The sequence below is a fragment of the Cygnus olor genome, chromosome 20 (assembly GCF_009769625.2).
Source record: "Cygnus olor isolate bCygOlo1 chromosome 20, bCygOlo1.pri.v2, whole genome shotgun sequence".
Lineage (NCBI taxonomy): Eukaryota > Metazoa > Chordata > Aves > Anseriformes > Anatidae > Cygnus > Cygnus olor.
The window spans coordinates 5,158,158-5,182,349 of record NC_049188.1 but is presented as its reverse complement, the minus strand read 5'-3'; the positions used below and the strand labels follow the sequence as shown (position 1 = coordinate 5,182,349).

The following is a 24,192-nucleotide window of genomic DNA, read 5'->3' as shown; positions in this document are numbered from 1 at the left end:
GGGGCTCTGGTACTGGGGGGCTGCGGTGAGCAGGATCCTGTTAATGGGGGCTTGGGGGCGAGGCAGACCCCGTTATTGGGGAGCTTGGGGCGAGCGCGGCCCTGTTACTGGGGGGCCTGGGGCAGCCACGGCCCTGTTATTCGGGGGGCTTGGGGCGAGCGGGTCCCCGTTATTTGGGGTGCCTGCGGTGATGGGGCCCCATTACTGGGGAGCCTGGGCTGAGCTGAGCCCTGTTATTGGGGGGCTCCTGGGGCTCGGGGCTCCCCCCTGCGGGGTTCCCCCCGCCTGGTTCCCCCCTCCGAGGGGCTGCTGTTCCCTGAAAGCCTCCGAGGACTCCTTCCTGCAGCCAGTCACCCCGGCATCCCCCCAAAAACTCCGCCGCGTGCGGGGCTGCTGCCTCCTGTCTGCCTTCGTCTGCTCGTTCCCGGCCTTCCTGGACGGGATCGCTTTGGAAAGTGGAGTTGTCCCCCTAGGGAGCAGGCTCGTCGGGGGAAATAGTGGAAAGCCCCGCGTTTGGGAATGCTGAGCGGGAGAGGAGGAAGGCTCCTGGTCCTGGTCCTGGTCCTGGTCCTGGTCCTGGTCCTGGTCGTTAGCCAGCGAACGGGGACTGATGTTAGGAAGTCCCCTGGGAGTCAGCGCAGCCCGGAGCCTGCTTGGGCCCAGCAGTGCTCAGCGCCGCCTTGCCCTGGGTCAGCCTTCGGAGCAGGAAGGCAGATAACGATGGATGATGATTTGATAGATAACGATAGGTGATGGTTCGGAGGAGAATGGTGTCCCTTAGGGTTTCTGCCTAAGCTCAGTGGCCTGGGAAACCGAAACGGGATTTTGTTTTTACGTCTGTTTCTAAAAAGCGGCAGCACGTCTTGGTGAGAAGTGAAAAAGGTACAAAGGGTCAGGTCTCTGTTTAGAAATTCGGAAAGTAAAATGGTGCCGGTGTCGTGGGGGCATCTCACCCGCCGGTGCTGTGGGCTTTATGGGGACCGCAGCGAGGAGCAGCACGTACGCGTCCCTTCCCTAGCTGGAGGGGAGCGTGCCGTCCTTTGCTTTGCTGCGGGTCTCTGAGAAATCCCGACGGCCTGTTTTGCACATGCAGGGCACACGTGTAAATTCACCTGCTGCGGGTAATGAAATCGGCATCTGCAGGTGAGCCGGGCCCCCCCGGAGCACCTCGTGTTGTCCCAGTGCTCGGTTTTCCTTCAGCTTTTTTGTCTTTTGTTGGGTGATTGCTGGGCACCGGGGTGTGCGTAACTCACGGTGTCTCGTTTTGGAGCCCTGCGTGTCGCACGGGGACGTGGCGCCGCACGAGAACCGTGTGTGTAAAACACTTTCCCACAACACTGGGAAAAGGCAGGGAGGGAAAAGCATCACCACGGGAAGGCGGGTGGCACCACCGGGCACTTTCTCCTAATCCTGCGGCGTAAAAGCCTTGGAGAACGGGGTGCAGGGCGGGCAGGAAGGAGGAGCTGCCGCCACCCGGCTGGCTTGCCGCTTACACGGAGCCCTGCTCTGCTTGTAAATCCCTTTTTACAATCTCTTTCTGTAGATCTCGGAGGGAAATCTCTTGCTCTGTCATCGCTTCGCAGCCGCCTCACGTTCAATCAGTAATCCGCGGGGTGGTGCCTGCGCGGGGTTGAGCAAGTGAGTGGTTTCTGCAACTTTATTTTGCTTTCTTCCAAAGCAGCTGCAGGAGCTCCACGGGGCCGCCCGACCCAGTCTCCTTTCCTGCTCTCGAGGGAGGCGTTTGGTGCTGCTCGCTGCCCTCCGTGCTGGAGCTCGTGGGCGCCGTCAGCGCCTGCTCGCGGAGCAGTGGGAGCGAGGTAACGTGTTTCTTCTGAGCCCGCAGGCTGCGGAGCACCTCTGGGTGCTGGGGGGTCTGGGGGGACGGCCGGCAGCACGAGCTGGGGGCGGTGGTTTCTTTGCCCACTTCACCTGCAGCAGAAGTGGAGCCGTGTGGGCTGGAATCTGATTAGACCTCCACGCTCTCCTTTGCTGAGTTGCAGCAAAGAGGACGCTCGCTCCGTCCTCAAGGACCGGGCAAAAGACTTCCCCGCTCAGGCCTGTGCTCCTGCCATCTCCTCCCCATCGCTTTTCTCCCCTGTAGGAACAAACCAGCCGGCAGTTACCTCTGGTGACACTGAACTTTGTGCTGTTGCCTGACGTGAGCCCCGCTCCCTTTAACAACGCAGTTCCAGAACTTGCATAAGGCGCTTTCCCAACGCCATCGTTTGATCCGAGCGCCGAGAGCGCCGCGGACACGCCGTTGTTGGGCGTGAGGCAGGAGCTCCGCGGTGCCTGGTGCACACCTGCCAAGGTTGGTTTCTGTGGAGTCTGAAATTTCATATAACAGAGCAAATAATGGCAGGCTGCTCGGAAGCCCTCGCTGCTTCGCCCCAAGTAAACATTCGGGTCAATTGTGGGCTGCTTGGTGCTCAGAGTCCTGAAAGAGCGGGGCGGGAGTGCCCGTAGCTCTGGTGGCTTCGCTGAGGCCACCGGTCCAAAGGGCAGCTGAATTTGATCTCTGGTGGCAGGTTATCAAAGCGTTCTTGCTTAGGTATTGGCCACTTCTGTGCCCGCAGTCGTTCCTTCGCAAGGAATTAATCAGAATTACTGGTTAATTTTCCTTTCCTTTCACCGTCTGGACTAGGAAACGGGGAGGATCAGAATTAAAGATGGGGCTGGATTTTCCTCCTTGGAAAATCTCTCTGCCTGTGCCAGGCGGCCGTGAAGGTTTGGTAAGCAGCCCAGGGGGTTGGTAGGTCTGTCTTGGTGGCACTGGCTGAATCCATCCTGCTGAATGACAGCTTGTGAAACGTGTCTGCTGGCCTGCTGTCGTGGCTTCGTGGCACCTCTGGGTTCGAGCTAGCTCCAAGCTTCCAAGGAGGAAGCTGCTAAAATGCCCGCGAGGATTGTGCAAGCCGTGGTTGTGTAACGGGGCTGTGTGTGCAATTACCTGAGGTACGAGGAGCAGCCGGGCGTGGAGAGGGAAGGAACAACTGCGTGTCAAGTGTCTTCTGCTTGTGCTGGCTGTTCTGGAGGGGGAGCGTGGAGTCGGGGGGCTGTGGCTCTTACAGCGTGAGATCGCCTTTCAGCCTGTGCCCTGGGCGTTCCCTGCCCGACTCCTCTTTTTCCTGTGGCCTTGTGCCAGGCAGGGAGGGATGAAGGGTCCTGCACGCCCTTAATGCTAAAACCAGGTGTGAAACCTGCATCTGGGGCTGGGACAGCAGCTCTCGCGCTGCGCTGCCACGGGGCTGGCAGTGACATGGCCTCGTACAAGGGCCGTGCGGTAACATCTTCCCTCACAGCAGTGCAGGAGGTGGGCACATAACGTCCCAAATGCTTCCACATCCCCAGAGGAACGCTGCCTTTTCCACCCTACAGAGGGGAGTACAAAACGTTCGGGTTCTGTACAAACAGCACTGGTTTCTTTAAGTAAATAAATAACCCCCCAAAGCACGCCGTTCCGATCAGAGGTCTTCACGGATCTCAAACCTTTGCTGGATCTGTTTTAGCCACGTCCCTCTGATGCTCATCCAGCCGTTTGTTTCAGAGCGAACCTCCCAAACAAGAGCAGCGTTTGAGGCTTTTGTCGTCCGAGCTCTCCTGGTGGAAGAGGTCAGGGTTTGCGGCCGCCAGCCCCGTCCCTGGGGCTCCCCTCCAGTAGCAGCCTCGGGTAAAGTCACGTCTCGTCCCGTACCCTCATGTAGTGTGGGCACGGGGCGAGCAAACGGCTGGTTTCGAGGAGGAGAGGTGTCACTGAACCTCTGGCTTTAGCAGCATCGGGCACAACACCTGCTTGTGAGCAGCCTCCTTCCCATCACAAAAGCATTTTCAGCAGGCAGGACCTGAACCACGCAAAACACGTGCGTGAGTGGTGCTCCTGGCATTCAGCAGCACAGCTCCCTGAGCAGCTGGTTTGGTTGAGGAGTGCCCGTGGTGTTTGGCAAAGGGGTGGCCTGCACCTCCTGTAGTCTTGTCCCAGCTTCTAGGTGTTGGCAGCGCTGAGGCCCTTGTTCCCCATTCAAAGCATGCCCGTGTGGCACGACGCCCTGGGAGGGAAGGCTGGGGAGCGGGATTAGTCAGCAGAGGAGTTCAATTTACCTGCCAGTCTCAGGTTTTGTTTATCCCCTAATCCTGCAGGCTCGTTTTTCTGCGCTGGCTCCTGTTAGTCGGCGTGCAAGTGCCTGAGCCAGTGAGGTGCCTCCCGTCCTCGTGCAGGGCTTGGGAGACCCCTGGGGAAGGGAAGTGTACGAATTCAGCAGTTCCAGGCTGCAGGCTTTTACAACAGCTTGGCAGGTTTGATTTCATTCCGTAATGCCTTAAGTCCCCTGGTGCAGTGTCCTGCACTCGCTGCGTAGCCCCACTGTGGCACGCCCCTAGGGCCGAGGTGCAGAACCGCTCCTCTTGTTCTCTTCCTGGCTTTCACAGCTGCTCTGCTGTCCTTGGCTAGGACCTATTGGCCAGAAGAAGCCCCAGGGTGACAGTGAACGCCCAGATACGCAGTGTTTCAGTTCCAAACTGCCCGATGCACGCTCCGCATGTCTCGTGCCTAAAATAGAAATTCTGCCAATGTCTGGGCCGGGGTGTCAAGGCCCGCTTGGAAGGGACCTTGCACGGCGAGAATTGGTTCGTTCCGTCTCAGCAAAAGCCCCGAGTCGTGTGTGGGTGTCTGACCCTGCTGGGAGGCTTAAAAACCCCCTCCTGGATTTATGCTGGAGTGGCCCCTGGGGAGGCACCTTCCTGGGTACTGCGTGAGACGTGGTGGGGCTTGTTAAAGATGCGCTTTTGGCTGGGGGAGATGCCAACGCTGCAAGGCAGAGGTGCAGAGAACTGGCTAACCCAGGGGCTGGTGAGCGCAGCGTTCGGTAACCTGGGTCTGAGCCCCCACCTCAGAGGTCTGCTTCCCTTTTGGAAAGGGCCGCTGTTCTTTCCAGGTCTCCTTTCCCTACAAAGGACGGGGAAAAAGAACAAATCTGAGTCTTGCTGAGGCCAATAAGGGGCACAGGCTGATGCAAGCAGAATCCCTTACTTTTAATCAGTTGCATTCGTACAGAAGAGGGACGAGAGAAGTTACAATTTTGCCCTGAAGGCCTAATAGCACACACTAGCACGCGGGGATGTCCTCACTGCAGGGGTATTTGGTGCGCAGATTCTTCTGGGCATTATTTTTGCATTATTATTGCCCAGACTATTTTTCTGGGCAGAAATAGCATCTCCACCACAGGCCGTCTCTGTTCCTGTTGCTGCCGACTCCTCCGCCACGGACTTGTGTCCGTAGGACTTCTTCCTGATGCTTCAGTAGCCTGCTCGCATCTCGTGGGTGAAAGCAGGCAGCCCTCCCCTGTCACAAGACCGCGTTCTTGCTGGTAAGCAAGTTCCTCCTGCCTCATCCATCCCCCGGCTGCGTGCAGGGGCTCAGCGGCTGTGAGGTGGCCTCGAGTCGTTTGCTTTTCCCTCCCAGACGTTTTAGTTGGGCTTTGAGTTAAGCTCCTTCGACGGTCTCCCCGTTTTGCCCTTTCTCCTGACGCTCGGGCTGCAGGTCGGTGCTGTGCCAAGAGGAGGGGTTTCCACGGGCTCCGGCTGCTCGTTTCCATCCAGGGTCCCCCTCTGCCACCAAGCTCTTTTCTGGGGCCGTGCCATGCTGAGCTGATCTCTGATTTAAAGCTGGGGGGTTTTTAAGGCTTCTTCTCCACGGTGCCGTACGAGAACGGTCACCGTGAGACAGCAAAGATGATCCCGGGGCACGCTGACATCCCCGGCGCGGAGCTCCCAGCGCTAGAATCGTGACAGCTGTGCTTCTGCTTTCTGTGCTAAAGCAAAATATGTGCTGAGTCAGTGGCACGAGGGTCGTCATGTGGCCGCAGGAAGCGAGAGGAGCGCCGTGCCCGAGCCGTCTCCCCTGGCGCGGCTCCGTTGTTCGCTCCCCTGGCACGGCTTTTGCTGGGAGCCCGGCATGGGGAGAGGTGGTCTGAGCGAGCCGGGGGCTCTCTGAGGGTGCTGCAGTTTGGTGTGGTTGAACCGAGGACGCTCCTGACCATAGCAAGTGGGGAAGCAGTCCTGCGGTGAGTGTCCTCGCTGGATGTGCCGGTGAGCGGGGCAGGATGGGGCGCTGGGGGCTCACGTTGGCTGCGGGCGTGCTTCAGGCTTCGGACCTGCCCCGGCGTCGTGGGTCAGCCTGGAGATCACTGTGTGCTGGGGAAGGCTTCTGTCCCTGCGTGGAGCCTGGCACCGCGAGCACCCGTGTGAGCACCAGGTGGGTGGCTGATGCCACCGCATGCCTTTGTCACTTTGTCTCCTTCGACTCGGCTGTTGCAGGTCTTAGCGTGCGTGTATCATGACACAGAGCTCCTGCTGCACTTCTCACCTTTGTTCTGTCCCCGAGCGTCCAAGGGGGCTCTGCCACTCGCTTTGGCTCGGAAAACCCCCAAAAGCTCAGCCGGCTGTGTCAGTAGGCTCAGGGGCGCGGGAGGTGGACTCTGGGGCAGGAGTCACGGGCTGCGGCCTGGGGCCAGGAAACCACGTCCTGAGATGCTTGAAAGGCATCCCAAACATTACAGAAATAAATTTCAGCTCACGAAGAGCCAGCTTCCTGCACAAATAGCTGAGTTAGCGGCCGAGCTGCGGCTTTTTGGTCTCCAGAAGATAACACGAGCAGTCTGCAACCCTCAGAAACGTCCGTACGTGCGTGCGGTGGGAAGGGAAACCTGCCAGCCTCCGCGTGTGAACCCAGTGCTGTGCCTGCCCCGTGGGGGTGAGGGCTGCAGCCTGCTTTTTTTCTGTGTCATCCCCTAGCGCTGCTATCAGCCGTGTGCAAGAGAGGGAGAATAACAGTTCCCTTGGGGTTGCTGACCGCTTGTTTTCTTAGGGCACTTCCCCTTCCTTCTTGCTTGTTATAATGTCATTTAATACCTCAATACTGCTATCCAGGTGACACGGTAGCACGTTTAGTCCCCATGGAAATCCTGGGGGATTAAATCAGCCCGCATGATGTGCAAGCTGCCGTGTACCATGCAAATTCCCAGGTTTGGGAGCTGCACTGAGAGGCTGAAAAGTTGGGGGAAAATGCAGCAGTGCTGCTTCGCTGCAGCCTTTCAAAGCGTTGTGCGAGTGGTGTGGGTACCTCACGTCTCAGCTGAGACGGGTACTGTGAGCATAAACGAGGATCGGGAAATTAAAAAAAAGTGGGAAGAGATTGAATGTCTCTCTTATCTTGGTTGAGAGTACAATAAACATTGGGGATAAAAGAGCTGTCCTTGGAACTGATGGAAGGGGAACTCGTGCATCATGCAGTTCTTTTGCCCGCGTTTAAAAACCCCAAAAGGCTGATTCTGGCAGGGTCCTTCCAGAGACTGCAGGCCTGCCAGGAGAGCTGAGTTCCAAGTGAGGGTCGGCTTTCCTTTCCCTGGAGGTTAGAAACAGGCGAGTATTAAGAAATTAAATGCTGCGAGCTTCTGGAGAGTAATTGTTAGAGCCAGCTGGGTACGGCTGAGTTAAGCTGAGAAATAACCTTCCTGTGCTAGGTGAAGTGGGCTAAATAAGCCCTTCCTGTTAGGACAACCTTTAAAAAAAAAAGTGAAGTCTAATTCCACATCCCCTGCCTTTATTCTTTATTCTTATGACATAAGCAAACCCTTATGTCATGCTCGTGCCTCTGACTTCTGTGGGGCAGACGCCCGAGGCTGCTGTAGGTAAAGGTGCTGAGCTGCTCTCTGCTGTCTCCCAAGCCCTCCTCCCTCCGCCACTGGACATCTCTGCCCCACGGGAAGGCTTTGTGATCAGAAAGACAGACGGATGTTCTTGTGGCAGGGTAGAAATAGCAGTGGGCTTGTGCCGGGGAAGGGTCTTGTCCGGGTAAGGGGGCTGAAGACGGGCTGTTGCTGGGGATAAACGTGCTGGCGTGGCCACGGCTGCCCCGAGGGGAGCTGGCCGTGTCGGTGTGTCCTGCAAAAAGCGTCTTGTAGGCTCGGAGGTGTTTCTCCAGGCAGCCTGCTTGGGCGCTGCTTCCCCCGCTGCCCGCAGAAGAGCTGGGGGTTCCTGCGTGTGAGCAGCCACTGAGGTTCCCGGGGGAATCCCCCGCGGATTTTTCTGCTCTGAGACATAAAAAGCAACCGGAGTGCTGAGCAGGAGCCCAGGCTGTGTGCGAGGGGGCGGCTGCCTGGCGGTGTCTGTCTGAGCTCTTCCTACAGATGAGCTGGGGCGGCGGCGAGGAGGAGGAGGAGGAGAGCTTGCAGGGAAAACTTTGGGGTTCGTTAGGAGGGGAGGCAATGAAGGAGTAACGCTTCCAACACTTCTCCTCCCCAGCACTTCCCTCCCTCGGTGCCAGTTGCCGGAGCAGCTCCTCGGCGGCGTGCTGGGAGCAAACGGGGAGGAGGAGAGGAGGGAGCCTGCGGGGAGCTGCTGGCAGCGGGGCTCCCTCGCGGAGGCTTCGCCTGGCGGTTTAGTCTGCGGCTGGGCAGAAACAAAGCCAGCCCTCGCTTGGCTCTCAGATGCAGCCGCTCTCCGAGGGAGGGAGGGAGGGAGGGAGGACAGGGTGACCTGCCCGATGGAGAGAAGCGGGCATTTCGCGTGTCTGCAGCCGCATTGCTCACATTTTTCTTCCCACCCCCTGCTTAGTGACATCTCCGCAAGCCCACTGGCAAATGGGGAGCAATGCAGGGCTTTTAGTGCCTTTCGTGGTGTCATGTGCCAAGCTCCTCCCTAAATTAGACTTCTTGTGGGGCTGAGAACCTGTTGGGCTGCAGAAATGCCCGGGAGCCCTCCCGTGACGGCAGCCAGGTGGCTGTGGGTTCCCCCGAGCTGTGCAGGAGCTGGCACCGGTGGCCCGCAGCTGGATGTTTCCTTAGTAGGGGCAGCAGCAAGCAGGCAGGGTGGGCTGGGGTAAAAACCAGCTGCTGCGTGGTTTTTTTTGGATAAAATAATGGGCTGGAGTGAGAGCCTGGGTTTAGATTGAACAAACTGCCATGAACAAAGAGTTAGTGGATATTAACCTGATCTCACATCCCACTGGGCAGGATGCTCCGCACCAGCCGTCCTGCCCCGGGGTGTGCTTCTGCAAGTTTGGGGTCCTTTGGCACGGCTGGGGTTTTAGACTGGGATCGGCACCTGGCAGCAGTGTACACGCAAGGAGAACGGGGTCAAAGAGCCATCTCTTCCTCCCAACCTCCTGCGTTCCTCTTCCAAGACCTTCCCCCGTCTCCCTCCTGCTCCCTAAGCACCACCACCTCTTTCCTTCCCAGTTCCTCGATGCAATAACCTTACACTTCAGCCAGTTTTACTTCTCAGCCCAGGCACAGCTTGAAGTTTGCTGCTTCTCCTTCGGTCCTTTGGGAAGGCCACCCAGGAGCTTCTCTCCTTTGGGCACCGGCGTGCCGGGCAGGTTAACTCTCCTCTCCTGCCCTGCCACGTCCTCGCCCGCGGCTCTGAGTCACTCCTGCGTGCGAGTTCAAATGTCCATGGTCTCCCTCCCGGCTTGGCGCGCTGCCCAAGCCCGAGAAGAGTCACTTTGCCCCCACGAATCGAGTTTTGAGTTAATTATCTGTTTGCCTGGACAGAGTGTGTCCTTGCGCACCCGGAAGATAATCCTGCTATCTGCGCCGCGGGCAGGGGAGTTCAGAGCCTGGCAGGGCAGGGGGAGGGAGCGATGGGTGCCTCCGGGGGGAGGACGAGGCCATGGGGGACTCGAGGGCTGGGGACGTGTCCTGGCTCACCGCGCACCTTGGGCGTGGCCGTGGGCATGGCTGTGCCTTGGTTTCCCACTGGTGACCCTGCAGCAGAAGCCTCGGGCCTTGGTGGGGCTGCTCAGGGTGATTTGGGGCTGGGAGGGCTCTGCTTAGTCCTGCCAGGCTGCTGGGCGAGAGAAAGGGTGAGAAACACCCTGGGAGGTGTCCCCAGGGTGGTGGTGGCTGTCCTGAGGGCCGCTGGCATGGGTTGGTTGCCTTCATCTCTTCTGGGATACAGAAGAAATGGGGAAAGGGAGTCGTTAGTAGGTCAGTTAAGTGAAGGTTTCAGCGGTGCACTTACTGGCTGGGGGAAGGAGTGGCTCGAGGAGGCAGAAGTTAAGCTGGGGAAGGCAGAGGCACAAACGGATGGGGTCCGCGTGTGGGGGTGGATAGTGGATCAGAAGCGTGGGTGTTCGTGGGGTCAGTGTGGGCTCCCTGCCTGCAACACGGGGCTGCTCCAACGTGCTGGCTGGACGGGCAGGAGTTACTTCTGCTGGGTGCGAGGCGAAGGGAAGAGCTTGGCAGGACGGTGAGCTACCTCAGGACGTGAAAGGACCTCGTCGAATGTGATGGAAGCTCTCTAAAAATGCTGTCGGGCTGCCTTGTGCTCCTGGAGCTAAATATGTCGTAGAAAAGCATGTTCCCAACAGCCTTTAATTCTGTTCCTCTGTGACCGTGTGCCGCTGCAGGCGTTCACTTGTTTCTCTTTGCTTCCAGCCTCTCTGATCGCCATGGGGGACGCAGGCATGGAAGCGACGATCGCGCCTCCTGAGGGCAGCGTACAGCAGGACTCCTTCTTCAGCATGACCGACGTGTTCCTCATCTCCCTCATCACCGGGCTTTTCACTTACTGGTTCTTCTTCCGCAAGAAAAAGGAGGAGATCCCCGAGCTCCCCAAAATCCAGACGGTGTAAGTAACAACTCGGGGGTGGCAGCGGCTGTCGGTCTTGGTTATGGTTTTCTGGCCACGAAGTCACTCTTGCCTCCCCTTCCCTGTCCAGGTTTCCTAGAGCACTTGTACCAGTCCTCCCTGGGGGCTGGGATCGCAGGCTCCCGGGAGCAGGAGGGCTGCTTTCTGTGTCTGAGGGGGCTGGGATGGGATTTCCAGCCTTTCACCTGCTTGTTGCTGCATTTCCCATCGCGCCCGGACCTCACAGAGCTGCTACCAAGACTCGCATCCTGCTGTCTGAGCTGGTGGAGAAGGCAGGAGAGGGAAAGTCCTCCTGTTAGTGGTTCTCTTGCATTGCAATCTAAGAAATCGCTCTGACCCCTGTCAGGGACGGGTGGCTTTCCCATGGGACTCCTCATGTCGGAAGGGTGGGAGGATTTTGTGCTGCTGGCAGGTCCTTGAAGGCTCCGGGAAGAGACTTAGCTGGGTTCTGTGAAGTTTCCAGATGTGGGGTCTTGGTCTTTTTGAGCTGTGCGTTTGCTTCACAATGCAGAAATCCCCGTGGAAGAACCAAGCTCCAGTTCTCTTACCCTGCGCTGCGGCTCAAATCAGTAATTTGTCTTGCCAAGCAAGGCGAGAAAAGGCTTTAAAATCCCCTGGCTGCACTTCAAAATGATCCGGGATTGCTTTGGCTGTTCTCTTCATTTTCTGATAAGTCATAGCTGGATAAATCTGGAGAAAGACGAATTTGTTCTTAAGCAGGTTTCCTCTGTAGGAAATCTTATCTACTCTTAGCTGTCAGAAGAAGAAATAAGGCCTTGGGAACTGGGAGATAGTTTCTGGGCACGAGCTGCTTGGCAGCTCTTATGAAACGTGCTTGGCTTTGCTGCCTGGCCTCTGCAGCAGCAGGAGGCTGGGTTTGGACAGGGAGAGGTCCTTGTTCCACCCTGTCCGCTCCGAAGGGTTTAGGGCCAGGAGCGAGCTGCGTTGGTGAAGGTCTGGGTGAGGTTAGTTCTTCAACTGGCACACGCAAAACTCAGCATCAGTTTTCTTGCTGAACTTTTTAGCCCACTCCTGTTTCCCCCTGGAGCAGCGGTCCTTGCGTGGATAGGAGCAGTCAGTACAGGTTTGAAACCCTGCAGCAGAGAGCTCGGGAGCTGGCGTTGTGCGGTACCCATCCCTCCTGGGATCTGCTCTCTGTGGATGCAGCTTGCCCCGGGCAGAAAGCCAGCTCAGCGTTAGGCCTCTGCAGAAGCTAACCTCGTGTCTAAGGTGAATCCTCTGTGTCCGTAACGCTGGGCACAGGCTCGCTGCAGGTCCCTGGTGACCTGAGAGGTTGGGTGGGTGGGTGGCCGTGCAGCCTCGAGGGGCAGGGTTGTGGCGGCTGGACGCTCGCAGTAGCTCCACGATTTTACACACCCTGCTGCACGAGTGAGGTGTCCTGCGTGAAGGGTTTTTTTCTTCATGAGGCACTGCTCTGGTAAGAAATACTTCTCAGTCCTTCGTTTCAAAGCGCTCGCTCAAGCAGGAGCACAGGGGTTGCAGCCCAGTGCAGAAAGAAGCAGGGTCAGGAACTGTCAGATGTTCCGGTCAGATGGGGACGTTTGGTGATGAGCCAGGGCATTGCAGCACGAGCCAAGGCATTTCGTGCTTCTGTTACCCCGTGTGGACAAAGCAAGAGGTTGCGGGCCTCTTATCTCTTCTATCTCTTCTCGGCTTCTGTAGCTCCCTTGATGGGTTGTGCTCCTTTCAGGTTTCAGGGCTCATCGCTCAGCGATTCAGGCCGTGGTTGCAAAGGGGTAGGTTTGGTCTCTTCGTTTCCACCTCGGGCAGATCGTGATTCCTCTGGCTGCTGGGCAGAGCCCTCTGTTTGAAGGCAGGCCTGGGCTGCCAGGTCTTTTGTGAAGTCCCTGGATGACGGGAAGAGTAGCACACGACCATGTAAGCTGTAAGGCAGGCTGCACACGCACTGGTGCACGTTTCCTGGCTGGAAGGGGTTTGGAAGAAGAAATGTGCTTGGCTGCAGCACCACGTGGCAGAGCTCCTGCGTGCAAACAGGTGTGTGCGAGGCTGATAGCAGCTATCAGTGAATTATTCTCAGCCTTATCTTGGGAATTTGTTTTGTTGAATCAGTGAAATACTTTCCCTCTCGTGCCTGCAAGAACGTGTGGATGTGTGCATGCGGATCTGAGACCGCGATGGGCATGGCCGCGGTGCGAGCAGAGCTGAGCTGGCTGCAGGAACGGCACCAGCACTTGGAAGTTAGATGCCAATCGACTCCAAAAGCTCCCATCCTGGCTGTCCTCGCGACCGTCCCACCCATGCAGCTCTTCCAGAGGCTGCCGTGACCTTGCAGAGAAGTGGTGCTGCGGAGGAGCTCGCCAGCCACCCCAGGCGTTTTCCTGCTCCATCGTGCTGCGGGACCTCGACCCGTGGGCGTTTCTCTGGGACTGCCTGGTGGGTTTGCCCACACTGTGCTGCCTTCTCTGTCTGTGTGGCACACGGCTGGGTGCAACTGCTGCTTGTGAGGTGCTGGGGAGGAACAGCACCTTGTGTCACCGACAGCCAGGTTGGAAGGCCGTGGTGCTCCAGACCTCGTCTGACACGATCCCATTTTGGCAAAGTGACAGCCAGGCAGGTGAAGAATGAGAAAAAGGTCTTGAAATAGGTTTTTCTATACAGGAAACCTGCCCCTGCCTTGCCCTGCTGCAGCCCTAGTGTGAGCATCACGGTGAGATGAGGGCAGCACGGACCCGTCTCACCGCAGCACGTCTGGGCGATGGCACATCCGTCCTCTGGGAAAGCGACAGCAGCTTCCTGCAGCTTTTGCAGTGTTATTTCGTGGCACGTTTGGGTCTGGGAGGGAAATGAGTTGGGGAAAATAAGCTTGTTCAGCCCTGGATTTCCTATCCTCCATCGTCCTGGAGTCTGGGGTGGGGTTTCCTTGCTGTTGAGCAAGCAGATCAGGAAAGCAGGTCACTGTGGGGCACAGCAGGCCTGGGGGAGGCAGGGGCAGCCTGCAGGGCAGGGAGGCTGGCCTGGACCCACGGAGGCAGAGGAGCCCTTGGCAGGGGCCGTCTCTGGCTGACGTGGAGAACCTTGGCCTGCGGAGGTGCTGCTTTGCTTCAGCACTTTCCCTGCAGCTGCGCCTCGACTCGCCAAAATGTCCCGAACTGCCTTATCTGGCAGCACTGGGGGACGGTTTCTGTCACGGCCCTTTAGCCCCGAGCTTCAGCCTTGAGAGATCGGAGGGCAAAAAGGATTGAAAAGCGATTCAGATGGGTCGTGAGGGGTGCTGCCTTCATGGGTTTGGTTGCAAGGTGTGAGAGTGCAAGCAGAGGCTCCGTCCGCATGTGGGCTCCGGCACCGTGGTGCCCTCCTGGGGCTTTTGGGAGCTGCCCACACGCCTCGACCAAGCCAAGGCAGAAAGAAGACGCCACTGCTGCTGACTGCAGAAGAAGAGATGCACAAAGTCCCCTGTTCTGGATGGGATCTGGGTTGGGTTCACTTTCTGTGGCCCCGCACAACCACGTTCCCACTCCGCCGGCGTGTCTTGGGTCCCAGAGAGGGGACAGAGCTGGGACCACGTACAAGTTCCCTGCAGGCAAGACATCACGTACCTGTGCTGTGTGACGCACGTGGGGCAGCCTGGGGTGCTGCCACTGAGGGTTTCTTGCATTTTGACAGTTTTCAGGGGTAATTGAAGCCACCGGCGCGTTCCCGGCTGCCTGCACTGCAGATGTCCCCGGGGAGAGCAGCTCCTGTTCCCCGTGCAGCCACGGCGAGGGTGACTGCGCTCCCTCTCGGTGACATTACTGGGGCATGCACTCGTTTTACTATTTTTTTTCCCCTCAGCCAGGCCACCTCTGGTGTTTCTCAATCACGGATTTCCTCCCTCCCTCGTGTGCCTGCTGTGCACAGATTGCTCCCCCGGGGAGCCGCGGGCGAGACGCCGATGGGCGCGCTTGGTGTCAGCCCTCCCTCCTCCTCCCCCTCCTCGTCTTTGACGTTGTTTGGGGCAGAAATGGGCTTATCTCAGCTCTGCAGCTACACACAGACTCGTTCCCTGGTGCTCGTCGGGTTTCCTGCCGCAGGAATCGCTCCAACTTCTCGGCCTGATTCTCTCTCTGCTGCCTGCATGCGCTAGGGGCAGAGACCACCTCCGATTTAATTTATTGGGATCCCGGGGAGAACAAACTCCTTGGGGCCACCCCCGGCGTGGCACTGCCATAGCTGCTCACGCCGTGCCTGGAACCGTTTCATTCAGCTGCGACCCTGACATTTTTTTTTCAAAAAAAAAAAAGAATATATCCCAAAGCAGCTGGATACAAACCGTTTCCAAGGTAACGGGGCCGGAGGAGGGTTTTGTGTCCTGTCCCCCCCCCTCCCTCCGCTCCACGGGGATGGGAGAGGGACGAGCGCTGCGGGGAATCCTGGGAGGTCTCGTTCCCCGCTCCTAATTCCTCGCTGCCCCTGCTGCCAGATGTTGCTGCCGCGGCTCGGGGCCGCTCGGATCCGCTCGGGACCTCCCCGAGCCTCGCGCCCGGCACCGCGCTCCTGCTATGACCCGCGCCAGGACCTTTTGCGCCGCCTCTCTTCTCCTTAACAAAAGGCTGAGGCTTGGCTTCAGCGCCCAGGGGGAGCGGAATGGAGGGGCCTGTCCCCGAGTCTCTGCTAAAGAGCTAAGTTAGAGCCTTCCCCCAGCGCTTCCCCCTGCAGACACGGCCGCCCGGGACTCTTTGTTTGCCTGCGCCCTCGCCATGGGATGCGCGTACTCGGTGCCAGGAGAAGAGGCGGCCGTGGCCAGGTGAGTTCGTCTGCCCCACAAAGGGGATGGCTCGGACCGGGGGGGGAGCTCCCGCTGCCCCCAGGGAGCTGCGTGCCTCCTGCTCGGGCAGGAGAGCGCAGGGAGAGCTGTGCCGGCAGGCAGGTCGCTGCCGGGAGGTCCCAGCCGTGGTGCCCGGGGCAGAGCAGTTCATATCCAGGCTGGTCTCACCTGGGGATGTGCGTGTGCCTGCAGTAGGCGGGACAGGCGGGGGGGCTCTCGGGAGGAAAGGTGTTCCGCTGAACCGAGACCGAGGCTTGATGAAGCTGAGACTCTGGTAACGTTGCTGAGCCACCAGTAATTTCCTCCCCTCCTGAAATCAAACTGAAAGGGAGCTCTTTGGGCTGTGGGCTCTCACCGAGAGTAGGCAGCCTGTACACGCTAAGCTAACGGAGCTAATCCCTTCTCCTCCGCCCATCACTTTTTCTAACTCTCTTACAAACACTACCCCGAGCTGTCAAACTCTAAGAGCGGTCGGTGCTAAAAATGTGATTTTCTCCTACATTTTCTTTTTGTTTCCCGAGTAATGAAAACGAGCGTCCTTTCTGTCTTCAGGGTCTGTGCTTTTTCGAGCCGTCATGATGCAGCAGTTTCAGGGAGTCCTGTAGCTTTTTTTATTGCGGAAGCCAGACTCGTTTCTTCTGTGCCCGAGCCGCAGACTGCTCCACCGCAGCCCCTCAGTGCGGGTTCGCCTCCTTTGAAAGCAGACCAGCTCCATGCGTGCCCTTTCCTCTTCTGAAGGGAGCTCACTGAAAGGATCCCAAACTCGTTTTTTTTTTTTTTTCCCTTCCTCTCAAAGCGTTCTGTTTAGCTGCTGACCCAACAGCTATTTTAACTGGATCTGATTTCCAGAGGGCAGTAAACCAAAGGGACGCACCCGTGAGCCGGGAGCTAAGTGAGAGACGAGTCTTGGGAGGGGGCTGTGGGGCACGTGTTGGGCAGCTCATGGAGCCTGTGTCCTGGGGGCACCCGGGGCAGGGCTGGGGCTGCTCTCTGCGAGATGCCTGCCGTGCCCCTGTCCCCAGCAGGGTACAAATGACAGCACAGGAAGGCCAAACGGGGGCACAAAGCGGCTCTCCTGGGAGCACAGCCTCCGCGGGAAGCTTTTTTGGGTAGCATTCACTCATCTTTCACGCATGCTGTATGGGAATGTAAGTGCTGGGAGCTGTGGGGCCTGGTTACGGAGCTCCTTGTGGGGTTGGGGCGGAAAGGGGTGCTCGGGGGCGTGCTGGGTTGGACGCCCCCCACCCGCTGCTCCCTGCGTGCGCTCTGCGAGAGTCTGCGCACACCCGTGCAGATCCCTCCCTCCGGGCCGCGGGGTTTAGGAAACTGTTAGTGAGCTCTGCACATTCTCACATGGGCCGGAGCCAAAACCATTTGTTTTTTGCCTGGAGGCTTCTCTCTTCCCACAGGAGACCCAGCCTTGCATTCTTCCATTGTGAAAGAGAAATGGGAACGGGTCCCGCGTTCCCCTCTTCCACGCCGCTGAAGCTCCAGCAGGGCAGGCAGCAAGTGAGCTCCTGGCACTTGTCCTCCTGCCTTGAAGAGGCTCCAGTGGCTAACCTGGCGCGGCCACATGTGCCTGGGGGTGCCCGGCTTCCGCCAGGGCTGGGTTGGTTTCGTGCTGCGACCCTAAAAGCCCGTGAATGCGTTTCGGACAGTTAGGTTCTCTTGGCTTCCCACCTAGCAGGGCAGCCGTAGCAGAGTGAACTTCTGCCTGGGTGATCCTGACACCGGTGTGGTTCATCCCTCTTTCAAAGCAGAGAAAGCCACCTCCGTGCCCTCTGTGCTGGGGACAGGAGCCCTGGTGTAGGAACGAGCACTGGTGTAGGAACGGGACCTCGAAGGGCAGCGGTCGCCTTGCCAGAGGCTCTGATCCTCTGTGGAGCCTCTGTGTGTCCCTGGGGCTCCCAGCTCTGGGACTCATGTCTGGCACGCTCTGGGAAGGTCTGTTTTGAGGTCAGAACAGCTGGTTTTTAGCCTTGTGTGACTTCAAGCTTGGAGAACCCGCCCCTGGGGGCATGGCTCAGAAGCGGAGCCTGCCTGCTGCGCGGGAGGGGAGGCAGGGAGCTCTCCCTTCCCTCCTCTCGCACCGTGACTGAGCCCCTGCGGTTAATTCGAAGGCATCCTCTCGCATCCCAGCTCTGTGAGGTCCCTTAACCTGCCCAGCAGTTATGGGGCAGTTTTCAGAGTAAAAGTTTCCTGCTGCCCAGGGCTGAGCTCCTGGGCTCTTCCTAGCAGCTCGCTTTTCCTCCGCTCCGCGGCTGCGTGCGGAGAAGCCACCCTGCAGATGGACAGCCTGGGACAGGCTAAACACGTGTTTGATGGGGGACCTCCCTTCTTTGGAAGCCTTCCTGAGATCTGATATAGGTTGGGGACTACTTTGTTCCCTACTTGCTTATCCCTGACCTTAAAGAATGAGCGCACTCATCTGAACGGGGATTCCTCCTGTCTTTCAGACCATCCTCACCGAGAGACAGCAGCTTCATTGAGAAGATGAAGAAGACGGTAAGCTGCCTGGATGCACGCTGTGCTGGGAGGATGACGGAGCTCGTGGCATTCCCTTTCCCCTGGGGACTGTCAGCAGGGGGGACCTGTTTGCATCCAGACGTGTCTGCTGCAACGAGCATCCGGAGATGGGCTGCGTGGGGAGGCAGGAGCAGCTCGAGCAGTCTGTGCATGAGAGTTGCTCTTAGAGAGAGAAAATTAAAGTGACAATTTGATGCAAGAAAAAAAGAAATGTAACGTGAGGTCGAAGTCAGGAGGGAAATAGCAGCGACTTCAAAGTCGTTGGCTGCCAGCTGTGTGTCTGTGGGGTTGGCTCCTGAATCTGGCTCGCTCTGAGATGGGAATTGCACACAGAGCTGGCAGCTTTTGACTGTTGGACTGCACGCAAGAGGAAGCAGAGGGAAAGGCGAGGGCTGGATACGTTTTCCATTTTACATCAAAGTAGCTGGCTTGCTGCAGAGCAGGAGCTCCTGTGTTCGGGCACTTCCCCAAAGCTTTGGCAAAGCTGCTCTCATCCAGGGAGTTCCCTGTTTCCAGGAGTCACCGTGCAGCCTCGAGGCTGAGAACAAACCTCGAGGGTTTGTTCTTTGGTTACAGTCTGACCCGAGTCACCTCGGAGATGACAAGAGTGATATTCCTGCTAACAGCTTAGCTTTGAGTCTTCTGCCACAAGCCTGGCGGTGCCTCGTGGACAAACGCAGGCTCCTTCCAGCTGCCGGGCTCCTGGTCCCAGGCGTTCCCGTTGTCTCTGACGAGAAGCACTTCCTCTGTGCCTTTGCCAGATGAGTAATCACCATTTAACGGGGATTTCTTCCTCTCTCCAGGGACGAAACATCGTGGTTTTCTATGGCTCCCAGACGGGCACGGCGGAGGAGTTTGCCAATCGCCTCTCCAAGGACGCTCACCGCTATGGCCTCCGCGGCATGGCAGCAGACCCAGAGGAGTATGACTTGGTAACTTAGACACGAACACGGCCTCAGGATAGATCATATCCGTCCAGAGGCCTCCAAAAAGCAGAAAGAACGTGGCCAAAGGACTGTTGCCCTGTTAGCAGTGGTACTTAGAGGAGCAAAGGAAATTGGATGAGCCTGAGAGGTGCTGAGGTGGGCTCGGTCCATGTCAGTCTATGGATTTGGGGTGAACTCTGCAACGTGTCTGAAAAAGGAGGGTAACCTGGGGTGTTTGGGAGTCGTAAGTCATCTGTTGGCAGCGTGAAACCTGCTCCGTGTTCTTTCTGTAGTTAGCATTGGTCCCATACTGCAGCAGTCTGGCACAGAGGCACTGATACCGTGTTGTTCTCTAGATGGAACAACAATCCTGTCCCTTACAGCCTAGATAGAAAATTGAATCGCTTTTCTAGTGGGGTAGAAGTATTGATTTCAGCCCAGTGAGGGTGTGGTTAGCTTTATTTCCCTTGCCATTTCAGGTGGCTTTGGTCTTTCCCCAGCCCCTGTTGTAATTAGTTGTTTGACATGACGTGGTGCTGCTCTGTGCACCAGGGCTGTAGCTGTGTTGTAGGAACAGGTTTGCCCGATAGCCGTGTTGTGGGACTCTTGGAGATTTACTCTTTGCTTTGTTGCAGTCGGACCTGAGCCGCCTCTCCGAGATCGATAAGTCTTTGGCTGTGTTCTGCATGGCCACTTACGGGGAGGGCGACCCCACGGACAATGCCCAGGACTTCTACGACTGGCTGCAGGAGGCGGACGCTGACTTGTCGGGTCTCCGATTTGCAGTAAGTTGGTTCGTTCCAGTTTCTGCTGCATTTGGGCAGGGAAGTCAAAAGCCCTCCACTGTGCTTGCACGTGGCTTGGGTAAAGGCACAACATGATGTCTGTGCCTCTTCTGGATGCGGTCCCTATTGTCTCTGTCTCCAAGCTGCACAGATATTTGCAAACACATATCTGGGGGCTTTAAACGCAGCTGTTGGAGCACGCTCTGTACTCCCTAAATCATGAGGGTTTGCTGGCGATGTCTTGCTGCAAACAGCCCAGCAGGCATTGAATATAAGGTCTGTAAATGAGTTACAGGCTGCTGCTGCTGCTGTTCAGAAGCTAATTGAGCAGCCCTTGGCCAGATCTTCTCCCACAAATTAAATCACTTGGAGGAGTGCGTGGCTCTTTTCCTGTGCTGAGCTGAATAATTGGCTGAGATACAGCCACCTCACCTAAACCCCAGCCAAGTTCCTTAGGCTGCATCACAATTGCAAACGAGGGGAAAATCCTCTGCTGGAGATGTTAAGCTGCTCCGTACAAAGCAGTCAGGAAGCATTCGCTGAGTGGTCTGTGGGAGGGGAGGGACAGCAAGTGGTCTGCTGGCAGTCCAGCCCCTTACTGGCCCCTAAAGGAGCTGGCACGGGCAGCTCCTGTGTGCACATCCCCTCGTTGTGCCTGAGGCCCAGCTCAGAGCAGAGTTGCCAGCTGAGCAGGCACTCTCCTGGGTCTCCTGGGCAAAGCCAGGGGTAGGTCGTAACTCAGAAAGTTCACAAATAGCTGATGGGGACCCAGGAGAGTTACTGCTGTCTGTCTGCTGTGTTCTTATTTCATCATCCTTTGTGTGCTGCTGGTCAGAGGACGCTGGCTGGCTGGGGGAAATCCAGTCCTTGCTTCCCTGTGCTTATCAACATTCTCTTCCAGGTCTTTGGGCTGGGGAACAAGACGTACGAACACTTCAATGCCATGGGGAAGTACGTGGACAAGAGACTGGAGGAGCTCGGAGCTCAGCGCATCTTTGAACTTGGGCTGGGAGATGACGATGGCAAGTGAGTGGCTCGGCTTTAGGGTCGGTCTGAGCTGGCTAAAGCGTCATGGAAGGGACCTTGGCAGGGAGTTGGATCTACCGCTAAGACAGAAATTAACTCCTTAGGGCTAGTTGTGGTAGCTGACATGTCCCTGAGTGTGTGTCTGGTCTCTCTCCTACAGAGATCAGTCAGATCCCTTGGTACCTTGAGCATCCTAGGGAGTCCTGTACCTGGGGAAATCCCACAGCAGCTTTAAATGACCGTAGCTGTGTTCTTTGCAAGGCTTCACAGCCGCTTCTGCCTGTGCCCTTCTGCAGCTCCCCTGATATCCCAGCCTGCATGGATAAGTTCCTCCATCCCCGTGGAGGAGCCAGGCTCCATTTCTTTGTGAACTGTTTGCTTTATGGTAGAACGCAGCACTGTTCCAACTCAGAGGTCCAGAAATGATTGTGCTCACCTGAACACCCTTCTGGCAGGAGCTTAACCATGGAAATTACATCAACCTATGGCTTTGCCTCCAAGGACTGCAAGATTTAATTAGAGGGCTATGCCATGTGTGGGAGGCTCTGAATCTAGGAAAATAAACCCTTCCAGGTTGGAACCTGCCTTGTAGGAAGGCGACTTAATGCCAGGAGTGGGCATGAGATGGGCAAAGACCAAGCCTGAATAACAAAACCTTCCTTGGCAGAGCCCTGAAGGGAGGGGTGGTTGGTGCAGCAGGAGTTCCCTCCCATCCACTTCGTGCCCTGAAGATGCTCTGAGGCTGATCTGTGGGCATGTGGAGGCACCAAAACTGCCCGGCTCCGAGGGCAAATGGTGAAGGAGGAAGTTCATAGGGATCTGAGACAGCTCCTCTGGGAATGCCCTTCTGCTTTCTCATGGGCAGCATTACTGAACCTCTCTTTTGCCCTGCCTAGCCTGGAAGAGGACTTCATCACCTGGAGGGAGCAGTTCTGGCCGGCCGTGTGCGAGCACTTCGGGGTGGAGGCTACAGGAGAAGAATCCAGGTGGGTGTCGGAGCAGCAGCTTCTGGGTGCCAGAGGGATCAACCGCATTTGAGCGGTGGCTGTGCCATCAGGCCTGAGCCACTGCCCCCTTCCTGCGTGCTGCCACCTCCTCCGGGCTGGAGGGCACACACGGAGCAGATCAGTGAGTGGGGCTCTTCAGACTGAGCCCGTCCTGGCACAAACTCGAATGCAGCTCTGGATTTCTGTTTTGAAGGGTCGATGTGCTGGGTTTAGTTCCTTCGGGCGTGGCTGTTAGGTTGGTGATACTCCCAGTGAAGTGAATGTTTCTTCTGTTTGGGCTTTCTGCATCATCTCCGTGCTTGCTCGTGTCTCAGGAGGGATGAAGGGGTGAAAGTGGCTTTTTTTTTGAACTGCAGCAAATCCAGCAAAGCAGGGGATGGTTCCAATTGCACCTTGTCGTTCCCAGTTTGACTTTTTTCCTCTTTTCTTTCCCTTTTTCTCTAGCATCCGCCAGTACGAGCTCGTGGTGCACACGGATGTGAACATGAACAAAGTGTACACGGGTGAGATGGGCCGTCTCAAAAGCTACGAGAACCAGAAGCCGTGAGTGCCAAACTGCCCTAGACCCCTAGACGGAGTGTGCATGGGTCAGGCTTCGACTGCTGGTGTTGCTGATGTTTCTAACACCACATGCCATGCAGGCAGGGTCATTTTGGCAGCACAGCCACAGGGCAGATGTTTGCCTAAGAGATGTGGGCTCAGATCTCTCCTGGGACTCTTGGGGGTTCCCCAGTTAATGAATCATTGGTGTTTGAGAAGTTGGCTGTGTTCACAGGCACTGTTTTGGCTGGTAAGTTCCCAGCATTCGTCTCGAGGTCAGTCTGGAGCCTTTCGTCCCCCGGAGCAGTTAATGCACGATGGCTGCTTGCAGTATTGCTGTGGGGAGATTAATTGTGTAAATGAATTCCAACCTGAAATGTCGCTTTGAGATGTGACACTCCCTCTAATCCCCTGTTGCATCACTCATTCTTAATGGGGTAGGAGCTGTTGACTGCTGGGCTGTGCTTAGAAGGAAAATGATCTGTTTTCTTTGCCGGTGTGGGTAGCAGCAGGATCGTAATAAGTTTCGTGCTGTGGTGTGCTTTGAAACAAGAGCCAGGGCAGCCCTGTGCTCAGATGGTGGAAGCCTGCTCTGGAGCATTCCTGGATGAAAGCAGTGCTGTGAGCCTGCAGGAGAGTAACCCAGAGGTCTTTGTCTTTCCTTCCAGACCATTTGATGCCAAGAACCCCTTCCTGGCTGTGGTTACAGAGAATCGTAAGCTGAACGAGGGCGGAGAGCGACACCTCATGCACCTGGAGCTGGACATCTCCAATTCCAAAATCAGGTAGTTGCCCATGGGAGGCTGCTGCCCTCTTTTGTCTGGAGCCAAAACTTAACACTGCCCCCTCTTGGCTTCTGGACCACATATCAGGTACTCCAAATCAGGATTTTCTCCCACTTTTTGGGCTGTAGCTCACCACCCTGAGCCCTTCCATAGTTGCACATCCATCCCACCTGAGCAGTGCCAGCTGCAGGAATTCTCTAGGGGTTGTCCAAAGAACAAGGGGGCAGACAAACTGTGAGGGGCAGGAACTGGGGATGGCTCGCGTCTGCGTTTGCTTGGCTTAGACGGATGAGCAAAGGGAGGATAGAGCCCTGCTCTTCAGCCCTCTTGCTGGCTTAAATTCGTCTGTGTGCTTGTGAGAAAGCACAGCACAGGGACCTGGCCTGTCCTTGCTGGAAGCCTGGCCTCACTGAAGTCTGTGGCAAAACTGCTGTTATCTTGGAGCTCCCCCATAAAAGACTAGGTTCTTAAAACCATTATTCCCCAGTGGTCCTGTGCTGCTCTGACTGCCAGCTCGGGGGTCCCTGACCCTGCAGGTGCTGTGCAGGAGCTCAGCCCTGCTGTCCTGCTGAGCTCCAGCCTGCTCGTCCTCCAGCTGAGCAGCTTGGGCTTGGCGTGGGCGAGAAGTGCCAATTTTCATCTCTTCTCTTCCTGTTTTCGTACCAGGTATGAGTCTGGGGACCACGTGGCTGTGTACCCGGCCAATGACTCATCTCTGGTGAATCAGATTGGCGAGATCCTGGGCACGGACCTGGATACAATCATGTCCCTGAACAACTTGGACGGTGAGTGTGGATCACCCCTGAGCATCAGTAGCTCCCCTTCTGCCACGGCCTCGTGTCCTTGCCACCAGAGCAGAGGTCAGATCCCCTCCGGGTCCCGTAAGGCAAACAGGGACATCCCGCGGCCACTCTGAGTGCGGAGCCATTTTGCGGCAGTGGCTCAGAGCCTGCTGTGAGCCAGCCGAAGTGGGTCAGTTGTGAAATGTACTCGGTGTGCCCATTCAACAACAAGTTACGTAACAGCATGCTCCTGATCACAGAGCACCAGCCCACCGGAGCATCCCTCTGCTGCTGCAGCCCCAGAGCTCGAGAGGAGCTCTGGAGCCTGAAACGCTGGTATTGAGTCCCTGGAGAATGCACGGGCCTGGGGACGGAGCTGCCA

The 24,192-nt window shown here is 57.1% G+C and overlaps 1 protein-coding gene across 9 annotated transcripts in view; it reads left to right on the top strand.

Annotated features, from left to right (window-relative positions):
• Nucleotides 1-24,192, top strand: part of LOC121058072 (NADPH--cytochrome P450 reductase) — a 29,032-nt gene that overhangs the window by 522 nt on the left and 4,318 nt on the right. Inside the window, exons 2-12 of one of the 9 annotated variants that reach the window (XM_040533084.1) lie at nucleotides 1,679-1,817; nucleotides 2,102-2,311; nucleotides 10,434-10,626; nucleotides 17,890-17,938; nucleotides 18,763-18,891; nucleotides 19,521-19,670; nucleotides 20,572-20,696; nucleotides 21,593-21,682; nucleotides 22,148-22,246; nucleotides 22,912-23,028; nucleotides 23,695-23,813. In XM_040533084.1, coding sequence (XP_040389018.1) covers nucleotides 10,448-10,626; nucleotides 17,890-17,938; nucleotides 18,763-18,891; nucleotides 19,521-19,670; nucleotides 20,572-20,696; nucleotides 21,593-21,682; nucleotides 22,148-22,246; nucleotides 22,912-23,028; nucleotides 23,695-23,813 — 1,057 coding nt within the window. In that variant the 5' untranslated portion in view covers nucleotides 1,679-1,817; nucleotides 2,102-2,311; nucleotides 10,434-10,447. Of the gene's footprint in view, nucleotides 1-1,678; nucleotides 1,818-2,101; nucleotides 2,312-5,251; nucleotides 5,364-5,842; nucleotides 6,060-6,147; nucleotides 6,251-10,433; nucleotides 10,627-15,051; nucleotides 15,413-17,686; nucleotides 17,801-17,889; nucleotides 17,939-18,762; nucleotides 18,892-19,520; nucleotides 19,671-20,571; nucleotides 20,697-21,592; nucleotides 21,683-22,147; nucleotides 22,247-22,911; nucleotides 23,029-23,694; nucleotides 23,814-24,192 lie in introns of those variants that run through there. The other 8 variants (XM_040533086.1, XM_040533085.1, XM_040533091.1 and 5 more) reach the window with 8 other exon arrangements.